At 42.3% G+C, this 15,801-nt stretch overlaps 1 protein-coding gene across 1 annotated transcript in view; it reads left to right on the top strand.

Annotated features, from left to right (window-relative positions):
• Window positions 1-11,683, top strand: part of adgrl4 (adhesion G protein-coupled receptor L4) — a 154,049-nt gene extending 142,366 nt beyond the window's left edge. The window contains exon 15 of the mRNA XM_073062561.1: window positions 6,241-11,683. Coding sequence (XP_072918662.1) covers window positions 6,241-6,303 — 63 coding nt within the window. The 3' untranslated portion in view covers window positions 6,304-11,683. The remainder of the gene's footprint in view (window positions 1-6,240) is intronic.
• The last annotated feature ends 4,118 nt before the right edge of the window (window positions 11,684-15,801 follow it).

Here is a 15,801-nt window from a genome sequence, read left to right on the forward strand (position 1 = left end):
TCAGAATGCCACTAAACAGTAAATAGATTAAAAATCATCTTTCTGGCAGCCCTCTAACCTCATTATGGTTCTTATTTAGCAAGGATTTCCTGATAGACTTAGGCGCTTAATATACATTCTGCTGCTGTTTATGGTTTCATTGATTGGGACAAATGTGTCACTGTTAACCAAGCTTGTCAACATATCGTTCAATGCTGCAGTGTGGAGATAACTAATTAGGGTTCACTGCCACTGTGAGACAAGGTCAGCATGCATTGGTACATGACACACTAATTCTGCAGTCGATCATTTTTGATGTTATCCCTTTAATCAATGCTATCAATATTCCCTTTGGATTATGTCCTGTTTATTCCACATTAGCAGAAGTCACCCCAATACCAGTTGAAAGTCCTGCTAAGGAATTTTAAACATTGTAAGCCATCTGTAGATGTGCTGATCATGGATTTCCAGAGATCACAGAACAGAAAAAAATACATATATACTGCATTTCTCTGACCTTGCTTTTTAGCTGCATATCTTGACATAGAATTACATTAACTTTTCCAGGGAATGTTGTAGAGCAGAGAGGTCTCAGAGTACACAGATCCCTGAAAGTGAAGCCATGGGGTGGTGACGAAGGTTCATTGCTGTGCTGGCCTTCATGTAAAATAGAAGTTGAGACACTATGCTGTTATTGGTGAGACTGCACTTGGAGCATCATGGACAGTTTCCGCTGCTCTATGAGACAGACATCATCAAGTTAGAAGGAGTGTGAAGATTTTAGGGAATGTTACCAGGGGTTGAGGACCTGAGTTATAGGGAGAAGTTCAAAGTTTAAAGTAAATTTATTATCAAAATATGTATATGTCATCAAATACTGCCCTGAGATTCATTTTCTTGCAGGCATTCACAGCAGATAAAAAGTAATACAGTAGAATCAATGAAAAGCTACACAGAAACAAAGACAAATAACCAATAAACACGAGAAAGTCTGCAGATTAATAGTAATACATAGAAAGTGCTGGAGGAGCTCAGCAGGCCAGGCAGCATCTATGGAAAAGAGTAAATAGTCAATGTTTTGGGCTGAGACCCTTCCTCAGGACTGGAGAAAAGAGATTAGAAGTCAGAGTAAGAAGGTGGTGTGAGGAGAGGAAGAGGTACAAGGTAGTAAGTGACAGTTGAAGCTGTGAGATGGGAAGGGGTGAAATAAAGAGCTGAGAAGTCAATTGATTAAAGACATAAAGGGCTGGAGTAGGGGGAATCTAATAGGAGAGGATAAAAGGCCAGAGGGAGGTGCTGGGTAGGTAAGCAAATAAGGTGAGAAAGGGAAATTGGAATAGGGAATGGTGAAGGAGAAAGGGGGCAATTATTGGAAGTTCAAGAAATCGATGTTCATGCCATCAGATTGAAGGCATTAACAGAGACACAGGTGATTCTGCAGATGCTGGAAATCTTCAGCAACTCAGAATGCTGGAGGGACTCAACAAATAGTCGACGTTTCATGAAGAGGACAGATGAGGTATCTCAGCTCAAAAAAATTGACTCCTCATTTCCCTCCATTGACGCTGCTTGTCCTGCTGAGAACTCCCATCATGTTGTGTGAGCTGTAGAGTTAATGTTACTTCAAATGGGACGTCCAGAGTATAAGACAGAGTATAAGGTGTTGTTCCTCCACTCATGGGGGTAGTAGAGGAGGCCATGGACTGACATGTCAGAATGGGAATGGGAAGTAGAATTCAAATCGGAGGTCACCGTGAGATCCTACTTGTACTGGTAGACGGAGCAGTCTCCCAATCTACGTCGGGTCTCACCGATGAGTCCACAGGTGCTGGAAATCCAAAGCAATGCACACAAACTGTTGAAGGATCTTAGCAGGGCAGGCAGCATCTATGGAAATGAATAAATAGTAAACATTTCAGGCCAAGACCCTCTTCAGGATTGAAAAGGAAGCGGGAAGACGCTAGAATAAAAAGGTGGGGGAATGGGAAGGAGGCTACCTAGAAGGTGATAGGTGAAGCCAGGTGGGTGGGAAAGATAAATGGCTGGAGAAGAAGGGACCTAATAAGAAAGGAGAATGAAAAGGGAAGGAGGAGGGAACCCAGGGGGAAGAAATAGGCTGACTAGAAGAAGTATGAAGCCAGAGTGGGGAAATAGAAGAAGAGGGAAGTGGGAAGGGAAACATTTTTTTTACTGGAAGAAGAAGTCGATACTCATGCCATCAGCTTGGAAGCTACCCTCACGGAATATATAGTGCTATGTAGAAGAACGAACAACCAATATGCATAAGAAGACACAATGTGCAATTTCTCCCCAAAATTAATAATAAATAAATAAATATTGAGAACAAGTCCTTGAAAGTGGTCTGTAGTTTGAGCAATCAATTCAGTGTCGCAATGAATGAAGTTATCCACATTGGTTCAGGAGCCTGATGGTTGAAGGGTAATAACTGAGTCTGAACCTGGTCATGTGGGAGCTAAGGCTCCTCTACCTCCTTCCCGATGGTAGAAGCAGGAAGAGAGCATGGCTAGATGGTGAGGGTCCCAGAGAATGGCAGGCTAGGACTTTATCCCTAGGAGACTGAGCGTTGACCTTACAGAGATGTATAAAGTATAGTTATGGTCTAAGCGCACAGTCCTGTCTATGTTTGTACCATCACACACAGATATAGGATTTTTCATTGCTGTTTCCATAACATTTTTTTAACCAGTCGGGTTTGGTAGCCTTGAGTTGAACCCCCAAAATTGGAGGACCAGTGGACCTCTCTTAGTCTGGTCTCTACCCTTTGACCTGTATGGCAAAGGTGACCCTACAAAAAGACAAAGCACAAAGCCCTGACTCCAGCCAACATGGCTCTCTGGGTCACTAAGGAACGCAAGCCTCAAAACTCTTTCGACAAGATTGTGGTCTTCTTGGAGGGCCCAGAACAAAAGTGAACCTTTATTCTACTCAGTGAGCAAGATTCCCCGTTCTTTTAGTTAGAGAATTCCAAAGGTTCACCACCTTCTCAGTAAAGGAATTTCTTTTCATCTTCATCCTGAATATCTAATTCTTTATTTTGAGTCTGTGACCTCTTGGTCCTGGACACCCCATTTGAAGTAACATTAACTCTACAGCTCACACAACATGACAGGAGTTCTCAGCAGGACAAGCAGCGTCAATGGAGGGAAATGAGGAGTCAATTTTTTTGAGCTGAGACACCTCATCTGTCCTCTTCATGAAACGTCGACTATTTGTTGAGTCCCTCCAGCATTCTGAGTTGCTGAAGATTTCCAGCATCTGCAGAATCACCTGTGTCTCTGTTAACTTCACACCGATTCAGTAAATTCCAATGAAATCACCTCGAATTTTCCTCAACTCAAGGGAGTACAGGCCTGGATTACTTATTTTCGTATCTTACAACAAACCTGTCTCATTCAGAGTAAGCCAAGTGAATGTTTGTTAAGGGTGAAAGGTGAAAAGTTTAAGGGGAACATGTGGGGAAACTTCTTCACTCAGAGGGTTGTGAGAGTGTGGAATGAGCTGCCAGCAAAAGTGGTGCATCTGAGCTTGATATCAATGCTTAAGAGAAGTTTAGATAGGTATATAGATAGTAAGGATATTGAGTGCTATGGTCCTGGTGCAGATCGATGGGAGTAGGCATTTCAAATAGTACAGCACAGACTAGATAGGCCAAAAGGCATGTTTCTGCACTGTACTTTTCTATAACTCTCTGACTCTGTCTCTACCACAAGTAAATCTTCCATTAGCTGGGGAGACCAGACCTGCACACACCACAAACCATTGAACCATGATGTCTTTGCCTGTGCAATTAACCCATATTACCATAGAGGTCAACAGACCAATTGAGTTTCTAATTGTATGCAGTGCCTTTATGTTAATATTCAGTGATCCGTGTACAAGGACATCCAAATCCCAAGATATTACAGTCTCTTGTCATTCACAAAATTCCTTTATTTCTCAAAAATGGATATTTTATATTTTATCCATAGTATGTTCCATTTGTCATGACATCACCAGGTAATTCCATCTTTGAATGGCATGGTAGTGTAACAGTTAGCGTAACGCATTTCCCACCACGGTCTGTACAGAGTTTGTCTGTTCTTCCTGTGATCATGTGGGTTCGCTCCTGGTGCTCCAGTTTCCTCCCATATTCCACAGACGTTAAGGATAGCGGGTTGTGGGCATGCTATGCTGGTGGAGGAAGTGTGGCAACACTTGTGGCCTGCCCCCAGTGTATTCCTCTCTGATTTGATTGGACACAAACGACGTATTATCATGTTAATTTTATTTTTTTATTTCACCGATACAGTGCGAAATGGGCCCTCACAGCCCTTCGAGCCTCACTGCCCCAGCAACACACGACAAATCCAATTAACCCTAACTTGATCACGGGACACTTGCAATAACCAACTAACTTACACACTACGTCTTTGGAGAGTGGGAGGAAACCAGAGCATTTGAGAAAAACCCACACATTCCACAGGGAGGATATACAGGCAACTTAAAGGACGGCATCGGAATTGAGCTCTGAACTCCGGAAGGCCCCGAGCTGCAATAGGGTCGTATTAACCGCTTTGGTACCTCATGTCCTACACAACCACGGTGCCCTTCGATGTTTCAACGTACATGTGACGAATAAAGTTCTCTCTAATCTCTCTCACACACTTTGCTCTTCAAATAATCTCATTTTAAATTTTGCCACACTCTGCCTCCTGGAGGAGGAGGAAGCCAGAATAAGAAGGTGGGGAGAGAGGAAGGAGTATAAGCTGGCAAGGGATAGGTGAGACCAGGTGAGAGGGAAGGTGGGAGGGGCAGGAGAGATGAAGTGAGAAGCTGGGAGGTGATAGGTGGAAGAGTTAAAGGGCTAAAGAAGAAGGAATCTGATAAGAGAGGAGAGAGGAGATAGGAGAGTTTCCTATGCTGGAAGAGTCTAACACCAGAGAACAAAGCCTCCTAATAGAGGGGCATCTTTGAGAACAGAGATGAGGAGGAATTTCTTTAGCCAGAGAGTGGTAAATCTGTGGAATTCTTTGCCCTAAGCAGCTGTGGAGGCTGTCTTTATGTATATTTAAGGCAGTAGTTAATTGATCAGGGCATGAAAGGATATGGGGAGAAGGCAGGAGATTGCGGCTGAGAGGAAAATTGGATCAGCCGTGATGAAATAGCCGAGGTTTCGATGGGCCAAATGGTCTAATTCTGCTTCTCTTGTGGAATATGAGGTGTGGCTCAATCATCCTGAGGATGACCTTATTGTGTGGCAGTAAAGGAAGGCGTAGGAATGGGAATTAGAATTAAAACGAGAGGCCACCCGGAAATCCCATCTCTTGTGGTAGACGGAGTTCCATTGATCTACGATGGACTGTCTAAAGGAGTGATAGAAGATCCCTATTTGCACAAAACCTTTCACAACCTCATAACGTCTCAGAGCATTTCACAAACAATGGAATACTTAGTGTGTATTTGTTGTCTAAGAGTGTTACACTAATAGTTCTTACATTGAGCCAGCACAAGGATATTGATTAGGAATGGCTCCACACAGTTACCAAAGAGTAAAGTACATTCAACCTAACTTTGCTGTTCACAATTTTATACACCGTTGTAAAGTCACCTCTCAGTCCCCTAGGAATAGGACCGTAAAGCAAAGAAGCAGAATTAGTCCATTCAGCCCAGGAGGTATGTTCCTCAATTCAATCATATTTGATCATTTTCCTTCGTAATTTCATTCTCCTGTCTACTCCCCCGTAACCTTTGGCACCTTGACTAATCAAGAACCTTTCAGCATCTGCTTTAAATAAACTCAATGACTTGACCTCCACATCTATTCACAGATACACCACCCACGGGCTAAAGAAATTCCTCTTCATCTTTGTTTTAAAGTGATGTCCTCCTATTCTAAGTCTGTGCCCTCTGGCCCTTTCCCATGATTGGAAACATCCTCTCCACACCCACTTTGTCTAGGCCTTTCAATATTCGATGGGTTTCAATGAGATTCCACCCCCTCCCCCCCGATCATTCTTCTAAACTCCCGCAAGTACAGGTCCAGAGCAGTTAAACACTCCTCATTTGTTAATTGTTTAATTCCAGAGAGAATTCTCAAAAACCTCCTCTACACCCCTCCATGAAGTCCTAGTATGTAAATGGTAAATACTCTCAGCAATCTGAGAAAAGCTGTGATGCCACCCAGCCACCGATGTCTAAGTTAAACTTTGAAATCTGAATAAATAGTGAAATTAACTTGCTTGTATTTATTGTATTTGACAGATTCAGAAAGAGTACTACCGGTTATTTAAAAATGTGCCCTGTTGCTTTGAATACCTGAGATGATCTGGCTGAAGATGATGGACAACCAGCACTGAGATGGGAGAAGAAGAAAAATGCCTCTCAGTTGAGCTACAAGTGACATTGATGGGCCATGAACATAACTTATTTAAAGTTTTGCTGTATGGGGTGGGCTGTGTTGGGAAAGAGTGGGTGAAATGGAGTACACAAATCGCTTAAAATCCTTATAACAGGTTTCTGATTCCATTTGGATTCCTGTCTAGTTTGTAAATGTATAATGAAAGTGCAGCCTTGCATCCAGTAAAAACTCAATTGTAATTTCTCAGTTTGCATTTTGCACTCTTCAATGTGAAACACTGAAATATGTTTTTTTTTATTTGCTTGCTTTATCATAAAGATAGCACAGAAAGAAGCCATTCAGCCCAAATTGATCCCTGCTGGACCTTGTTTCGAAGAGTAATAAAATGCAAGGCATGGTGTTTGAAGACTTTCTACAGAGTGAGCTTAGTCATTAGGTTAACCTTACCTGCTGGGTTAGTCTTGACAATACCATGAGAGTGCTTTCACAATGTAGAATGCAGTGATTCATGGACAAAGTTCAGCATTTTCTGTAGGTTAACTAGTCAGTGACTGAATATTCCAATCTCATGCTCTGGAGAATTAATTTTCTTCAATTTCTGCTGGCAAAGAAATTTGCTGATTTAATTTAATTGGCTTACCTCCTGTGAGCTAGTGACATGCCTCCACTTTACCTTCCCAAATCAAAAGTCCCACGGAAATGTCCCACAGAAGGGCACAGCAGAGAAAGAAAGTTTGTTACATTGCGGATTAAATTGTGGCTTTGGGGTCCTCCAGCATGCAACAAGGAGAGCTAGTGGGAGACCCTGCTCCATGGCAGTGTAGCAATTAGTACAACACTATTACAGCTCAGGGCTTTCCAGAGTTCGGAGTTCAATTCCTGTGCCGTTTGTAAGAGTTTTGTACCTTCCCCCCATGAACGCATCAGTTTCCTCCCACGGCCCAAAGATGCACCATTTAGTAGGTTAATTGTTTATTGTAAATTGTCCTGTGATTAGGCTAGGGTTAAATTGGTGAGTTGCTGGGCAGTGTGGCACATTTGGGCTGGAGGGGCCTGTCCTGCCCGATAAAAACAGTTAGCAAAAGTATGGGTCATCTCTTTAGAATTAACCAATTCTATAGACAGGACTGTGATGGGAACACCTCTACCTTGTGGACTGTTTTATTCTGCAGATTCTTAATTTGATACATTTAAGTTCAAGTTTATTGTCATCTGACTGTACATATATGCAAACTAAACAAAGTTCCTTTAAACAGGGCACCCACACAACATATATCACACACAGCACATAAAACAAAATATTACCACAAATAAATTAATAAAATATATTTTCAAAATGCATGTAGTGTCCGGTATATGTGAACAGTCCTCGTGACAAGACCTCGGAGTTGGCACGGTATTCATTAGTCTCACAACCTGAGGGAAGAAGCTGTTACTCAGTCTGGCAGTTCTAGTCCTGATGCTCCTGTACCTCCTTCCCAACAGTAGTGGGTCAAAGAGTGTGGGATGGGCGGTTTAGGATCCTCAACGATGCTATGGGCCCTTCAGAAGCAACACTTCCAGTAAGTGTCACAAATAAGGGGAGGGAGACCCTGGTGATCCACCCGGCATTTTTTCCCATCCTCTGTAGAGCCATGTGTTCTGATGCCTTGTAGCTTCTGTGCCACGCAGTGATGCAGCCAGACAGGACACACCTGATGGCGCTGCTGTAGAAAGTTGTTAGAATGGAGGCAGGGAGCCCTGCACTCCATGATCTCCTCAATCTCCTCAGCAAACATAGATGCTGCTGTGCCTTCTTCAAGTGGGAAATCTTATGGATCCCCAAAGTAAGTCTTCCAATCAGGGACTCGTTTCATGAAAATTTGAACTCCTGTGTTCAATGCATAAGAATGTCAATCAGGATGAGGGACATGGGATGCTGGAATTTCTTATAAAGTAATTCAACTGATTGGTAATTTGGTGAAGAGTTTTATCCTGTATATAGATTTCTATGGATACAAAAGAATTCTCTGCAAAATAAACTCATTTACGTTTATGCTTTTTAAATAAAGGTGTGAAATAGTTTTTTTTGTGTGTGTGTGTGTGTGTGTGTGTGTGTGTGTGTGTGTGTGTGTGTGTGTGTGTGTGTGTGTGTGTGTGTGTGTGTGTGTGTGTGTGTGTGTGTGTGTGTGTGTGTGCGTGTGTGTGAGAAAGAGTTCCTTGTAATGAGATGAAGCAAAGAAGCTGCTTAACATAATTTATTCCTTTCTCTGCCATCGCTGAAGAGTAAGGTTGAAGCAAGGTCTAAATCAATGGTGTTCAGCAAAACTGACGGCTGGGAAGAATTTCTATTGAAACTGTAAGGCCTCATTTGAATTTTGTTCCTCCTTTGTTGCTTGCTCAATGTTATGGCTTCCCCTCCGTAAGAGCAACATGGGAGCACCTTAACCACAGGGTCAACTCTGATTCAAAGCTGTGACTGACTGTAACCCTCTCACACGAGGCTGAGAGAGGGCAATAGCAACTGCAGATGAACCATAAGTCCATCAAACATAGGAGCATAATCATGACAGCCAGCCTATTGAGTCTGCTCTGCCACTCCAGCATGGATTTATTATCAGTCTCAACCCCATTCTTCTGCCTTCTCGTGTATCTTTTGACACCTATACGAATCAAGTACTTATCAACCTCTGTTTTAAGTATACTCGAAGACTTGGTCTCCACGAACATCTGTGGCAATGAATTCCACAGACACACTTGCTAAAGAAATTCTCCTCATCTCCATTCTAAAGGGATGCCCTTGTATTCCATGTCTACTGAAATCTGAAAGGTGCGGGACTGTTATGGCGTGGTGTGTACGGGCTGAATTGAGGGGGCAGGGCCAGCGTGCAGATGTGAAGAACAACCTGAGGTTTGGCCGATTTAAACTCTTATTGAAAACGTCAGGGTGTCTGGGCAGGAGGGTCCAAGAGGTTTACTCACCTCTCTGCTGTGCTAAAGCTGTGGCAGCTAATGGGCTCCTGAATTGGCTGCGGTGATGACTGGTTTTGCGGTTGTGAACTCACTTTCCTAGACTTCAGTTGCTAACTTTTATTGTTTGCATGATAAGATTTTTTTTCTATTGCTTTTCTTCATTTTGTGGCTGTCTGTAAGGAAATTAATAAAAGAGAGCAAAAATAGTAAGGTAGTGTTCATAGTTTCATCGTCCATTCAGAAATACGACAGCAGAGGAGAAGATGCTGTTCCGAAAGTGTTGAGATTGTGTTTTCAGGCTCCTGTACCTCCTCTCTGATGGTAGCAATAGGAAGAAAGCATGCCCTGAGTGATGCAATCAGTTAGAATGTTCCTAATGTAATGTTACAGCTATATAAGAACTTGGTCAGACCCCACTTGCAGTACTGTGTTCAGTTCTGGTCACCTCACTACAGGAAGGATGGGAATACTATAGAGAGAGTGCAGAGGAGATTTACAAGGATGTTGCCTGGATTGGAGGGCATACCTTATGAGAATAGGTTGAGTGTACTTGGCCTTTTCCCCCTGGAGCGACAGAAGATGAGAGGTGACCTGATAGAGGTGTATAAAATGATGGACATTGATTATGCGGATAGTCAGAGGCTTTTTCCCAGGGCTGAAGTGGCTAACACAAGGAGGCATAGTTTTAAGGTGCCTGGAAATAGGTACCCAGGGGATGACGGGATAAATGTTTCACACAGAGAGTGGTGAGTGCATGGAATGCACTGCTGGCAACAATGGTGGAAGTGGATATAATAGGGTCTTTTAAGAGCCGCTTGAATAGGTACATGGAGCTTAGAAAAAGAGAGGGGCTATGCCCTAGGAAAATTCTAAGTAGTTTCTAGAGTAGATTACATGGTCAGCACAACATTGTGGGCTGAAGGGCCTGGAATGGGCTGTAGATTTCTATGCTCTAAGTTCTATGTACAATATATCTGCAGAAGTTTGCTAGAGTCCAGTGATATGCCAAATTTCCTCAAACACCTAATGAAATATTGCCACTGGTGTGCCTTAAATCGAGACCCCATTTACCCCCTCAGGAGGATATGCATCACTTGATCAGCAGGGGTGTTCACCATGATTTCAGAGAACCTCTAACTCAACAAAGAACACAGATTATCCGCTTGTGGGAGCTTGCTTTGCAAACATTCACTGCCGTTTCTACAAATGCAACTAAATCTTAAATTAACTGCAAAGCCCTTTGGGACATCCCAAACCCGGTCTCATTATTCAGTTATTTTCTTTTGTTGCAATGCAAAGATTTCAGCCAACCAGGATTTGAGTTGTAGGCTTAGACCACAAGTAGTTTGCTTTATTCAGAACCCAGGATGTTGAGAGGCACGGCACGAACATGCCTTTCAAAACCAAACCTGTCAAAATCAGGGGCAAATTATGCCAAGCTCATTTCCATTAAAAGGCCTGAATCAGAACAAGGCTGCTTTGCCTTCATTTACGTTCATGTGTCACGGGGGTTTGAGTGTTCAGGGACATTCTCATTATGCATTAATATGAAGTGGGAGGCAACGTGTTTTGAGAGTCAACTTCCCAGTAATGTTCAAAGTTGCAAATACATTCCTGTAGAAAAGCTGGCAAAATCTATTCAGTTAAAAAGATTAATAACATTTTTCAGTGTTGCATTTGCACAAATTAATAATAATGTAAAACATTACTATTTAAATGTTCTTTATTGTCCTAAGAAAATAAAATTCAAAGCAACCATCCACAGTGATCACCCTTTGTGCTAACACTTGTAAGAATTGTGACAGCCAATTTCTGCACAGCAAGATCTACAAGCAATAAATCACCATTGCTCTTTCCTCCTCTCTCTGTATTTGGTCCTGTTGGTTGAGGGAGAAATGCAAGCCAGGGCACCAGGAGAATTCCTCAGAAGAACCAGAGTCAGACTCTGGTTTATTATCACTGACATTTGTCATGAAATTTCTTGTTTTGCCACAACAGTACAGTGGCACCCAAGACATCTTCAAGGAATGTGAAAGGCAGTGTCCATTATTAAGGACTCCCATCATCTAGGGCATGCCCTCTCCTCATCGGGATGGAGGTACAGAAGCCTGAAGACACACACTCAGTAGTTCAGGAACAGCTTCTTCCCCCTCTGTCATACAATTCCTAAATGGACATTGAACCCATGAACACCACCTCATATTTTTTATATATATTATTTCTGTTGTGCACAATTTTTAATCTAACTATTTAATATGCATATATATATATATACTTACTGTAATTGATTTACACATTTTTTGTTTCTATATTATCATGTATTGCATTGTACTGCTGCTGCCAAATTAACAAATTTCACAACACGTGTTGGTAATATTAAACCTGATTCTGATTTTCTGATTCTACAATCCTTAAGATGTGCTACAAATTATACTGTATATCGTGTGTGTGTGTGTGTGTGTGTGTGTGTGTGTGTGTGTGTGTGCGCGCGCGCGCACGCGCCCTTAACTCCTGGTGGAGTTGTCGGGGTGCTGTCATGACAAACTTTTTGCACCGATCTTTTTTTTGATGATTGCTCATTGTCTTGGGCATCTGAAACCTGACAGAGCCCATCCCTCTCCAGGTTTTTTTTTACAAGGTCGAGCTGCTAGCTCGACACTCAACCCAGCCATGGATGGAGAGCATGCAAGGGAGCCGGCCGGATTCGAACTCGACGTCCAGTGCTGATGCCAGTACACCAATGTTGTATCTCATATATAATATATAAAATAAGATACATTTATATAGATATATTATATCTACAGTATGGTGCCAGGGTGAAGATACATCTCTGCTAAGGGAGGTGTAAGGCGCTCCTGTCCTCTGCTAGCTTGCAGGTCACCCTTGGACAAGGTGTAGCAGCTGTTTAGTCTCCTTGATCAGGGTCATGTGAAGCCATGGGAGCAGGTGATGGATGGTCGTATGAGCAGAGGGTGCATATCAGAAGTCCTAGTTATAGGACCACTGACACCAAGCAGACAATTTCTAACGAGTATTGATAAGGGCTGGGGTTACCCATCTTGTAAAGACACTGCCCAAACGAAGACAATGGCAAACCACTTCTGTAGAAAAATTTGGCAAGACCTATAATGGTCAAGACTATAATGCCCTACATCATACAACACGGCACATAACGAACAAATGAATGAATATTTACAGTACTATGCAAAAGTCTTAGGCACATATATATAGCTAGGGTTCCAAAGACTTTTCCACAGGACTGCATATTAAAGCTCAAAGTATAAAGTAAATTTTATTATCAAAGTACATATATATCACCATATTTCACTGAGATTCATTTTCCTGCAGGTATACTCAGCAAATCTATAGAACAATAACTATAATAGGATCAATGAAAGATCAACTTGTAGTAACTGTCCTTGAACCTGGTGGTGCGGGTTCTGAGGCTCTTGTACCTTCTCCCTGATTGCCCCAGCGAGAAAAGAGTTTGCCCTGGGTGCTGAGGTTCTCTGATGATGGATGCCCCTTTCCAATGATAGTGCTTCATGTAGATGTGCTCAGTGGTCGGGAGAGCTTTACCTGTGATGGACTGGTCTGAGTCCACTATCTTTTGTAGGATTCTCATTTGTGCTTCCATACCAGGCTGAGATGCAGCCAGTCAAACACTCTCCGCCACACATCTATAGAAGTTTGTCAAAGTTTTGGGAATCATGTCAAATCTCTGAAGACCTCTGAGGAAGTAGTGGTGTTGCCATGCTTTCATTACAATTGCACTTACTGAGTACAGGACAGGTCCTCTGAAATTGTAGCACCCAGTAATTTAAAGTTAGTTTATGTCTTACCAGTTACTAATGAACACTTACAACTGAGCCAATACAAAGCTGAAACAAGCTTCACCGGCTGAGATGGGAGAGACTGCACATACAACAACCTTTTTCCCGGGTGCTTCACCAGTCGCAGCTTTATGGGAGAGTGGCTAAGAGAAAGCCACTGTTGAGAAACCTCACATGAAATCTTGGCTAGAGTTTGCCAGAAGGCTTGTGGGAGTCTCTGAAGTCAGCTGGAAGAAGGTTCAATGATCTGATGAAACCAAAATTGAGCTTTTTGGCCATCAGACTAAACGTTATGTTTGGCATAAGCAAAACACCACACATCATCAAAAACACACCATCCCTACTGTGAAGCATGGTGGTGGCTGCTTCATACTGTGACGATGCTTCACTGCAGCAGGCCCTGGAAGGCTTGTGAAGGTAGAGGGTAAAATGAATGGAGCAAAATACAGGGAAATCCTGGAGGAAAACCTGATGCAGTCTGTAAGAGAACTGTGACTTGAGAAAAGATTGTTTTCCAGCAAGCCAAAGACCTCTAGCCTAAAGCTGAAGCTACACAGGAATGACTTAAAAACAACAAATGTAATGTCCTGGAGAGGCCAAGTCGAGGTCTAGACCTCAATCCAATTGAGAATTTGTGGCTGGGCTTGAAAAGAGCTGTTCACTCACAATCCTCACACAATCCGATGGAGCTTGAGCAGTTTTGTAAAGAAGAAAAGGGAAAAATTGCAGTGTCCAGACGTGCAAAACTGACCTCACAGTCTCAAGGCTGTTATTGCTATCAAAGGTGGATCTACTAAATACTGAATTGAAGGAGGTGAGTAATTATGCAATCAATTTTTTTGTGTTTAGTATTTATAATTAATTTAGATCACTTTGTAGAGATCTGTTCTCACTTTGACATGAAAGAGCCTTTTTCTGTTGATCAGTGTCAAAAAAGCCAAATTAAATCCACTGTGATTCATGTTATAAAACAACAAAACATGAAAACTTCCAAGAGAGGAGTAGGTAAATACTTTTAATAAGCACGGTATACAGTATATAATATGTACTCGTGCATCACTTCCTCAGATGCCAAATGATCTGCTGATTGTTTCCAGCATTTGCAGTCTCAGTAAGGTCAGCATTAATCTTGTATTCCAGCACTATCACCACAGATGCTGATTGGGATACTGAGTGTTTCCATCATGTTCTGTCTCCACAAGATCAAATTTAGACTTACATTCCAACATCACTTCCTTCTGATTCCTGTAATAGCTAGACGTCTACTAAATCAGTGCTAAAAAAAAAAGAAGACATCCCTCCAAATTGTCATCTATGTTTACTAGCAAAATAACCTTGAAATTTGACATAGAGACATAAAGACTTAGAGCATTACAGCACAGAGGCAGCCGTTCGGCATGGACTAAATGGGTCAAATGGCCTGTTTCGTTGCTGTAGTGCAGAACTGTTTTAAAGCAGCTATTAATCAAACCATCTTGTGATAAGCAACCTAATGCAAGGGAAAATTACAGCTCTCTTTGTTTGTTTAAGCAGGAGTTAGATCCATTCCTGGTTAAGCAGCAGGAATTGTGCTTTTAAGAAGCACTCCCCCAGTTTTTCAGTGGCGCATTTGTCTTGTCACTCCTGGTATCTGTCAAGCTGAAAATCCCATTAGAGGAAATGAAGAAAGAGATTTAATAAAAATGTCTCAGCCCAGAAGATGCTGCATTCTTGCTGCCTCATTACAGAGTTTGGACAAGGGTTCAGCCCAGCGATGTATCACCAAGAATAAAATGCTGCAGAAGACTGGAGCTTTCTTGCTGCACAGAATTTCCCGACTCTTTTAACTACAAATACCAGCAGTATTTTTGCAGCCTCTCAATTTGTTTTCTTAATTGGCTAAATCCCCAATATGCACTTTGCCTATTCCTTCTCCCCATCGGATATAGGAGCAGAATTGGGCCGTTTGGTCCATTGAGCCTGCTCCACACTTTCATCACAGCTGATCCATTTCCCTTTCACTCATGATTGTCTGCCTTCTCCCTGTAACCTTTCATTCCCTGATTAATCACAAATCTGTTCTAAAGGGACGTTTCGAATGGACTGAGGCTGTGTCCTCTGGTCCTAGGCACCCCCACCATAGGAAACATCCTCTCCACATCCACTCTATCTTTCAAAGTTTGATAGGTGTCAATGAGATGCCCCAATATTCTTTTAAATTCCAGTGAGTTCAGGCACAGAGCCATAAAATGATTTTCATATGTTTAGCTTGCGAATTATATATGATAAACTGGTGACAGCTCTTGGGGGTGGACAGTAGTGTAGCAGTTAGCATAACGTTAATAGAGCATCAGCAACACAGGTTCAATTCCCGCTGCTATCTGTAAGGAGTTTGCACGTTCTCCCCGTGACCACATGAGTTTTCTCCAGGTGCTGCAGTTTCCTCCCACAGTCTAAAGACATACAGATTAGTAGGTTAATTGGTCACACAGGTGTAATCAGGAGGGACAGGTGCATTGGGCCATGCTGTACCATAAACCAGAAAAAATCATAATTTTTCATTATGAAAAAATCATTGATTTTTTTAGGTTGACAAGTTTGCGGACGACACAAAGGTCGGTGGTGTTGTGGATAGTGTTGAGGATTGTTGAAGATTGCAGAGAGATATTGATAGGATGCAGAAGTGGGCTGAGAAGTGGC

Source organism: Hemitrygon akajei, chromosome 12 (genome assembly GCF_048418815.1).
Source record: "Hemitrygon akajei chromosome 12, sHemAka1.3, whole genome shotgun sequence".
NCBI lineage: Eukaryota > Metazoa > Chordata > Chondrichthyes > Myliobatiformes > Dasyatidae > Hemitrygon > Hemitrygon akajei.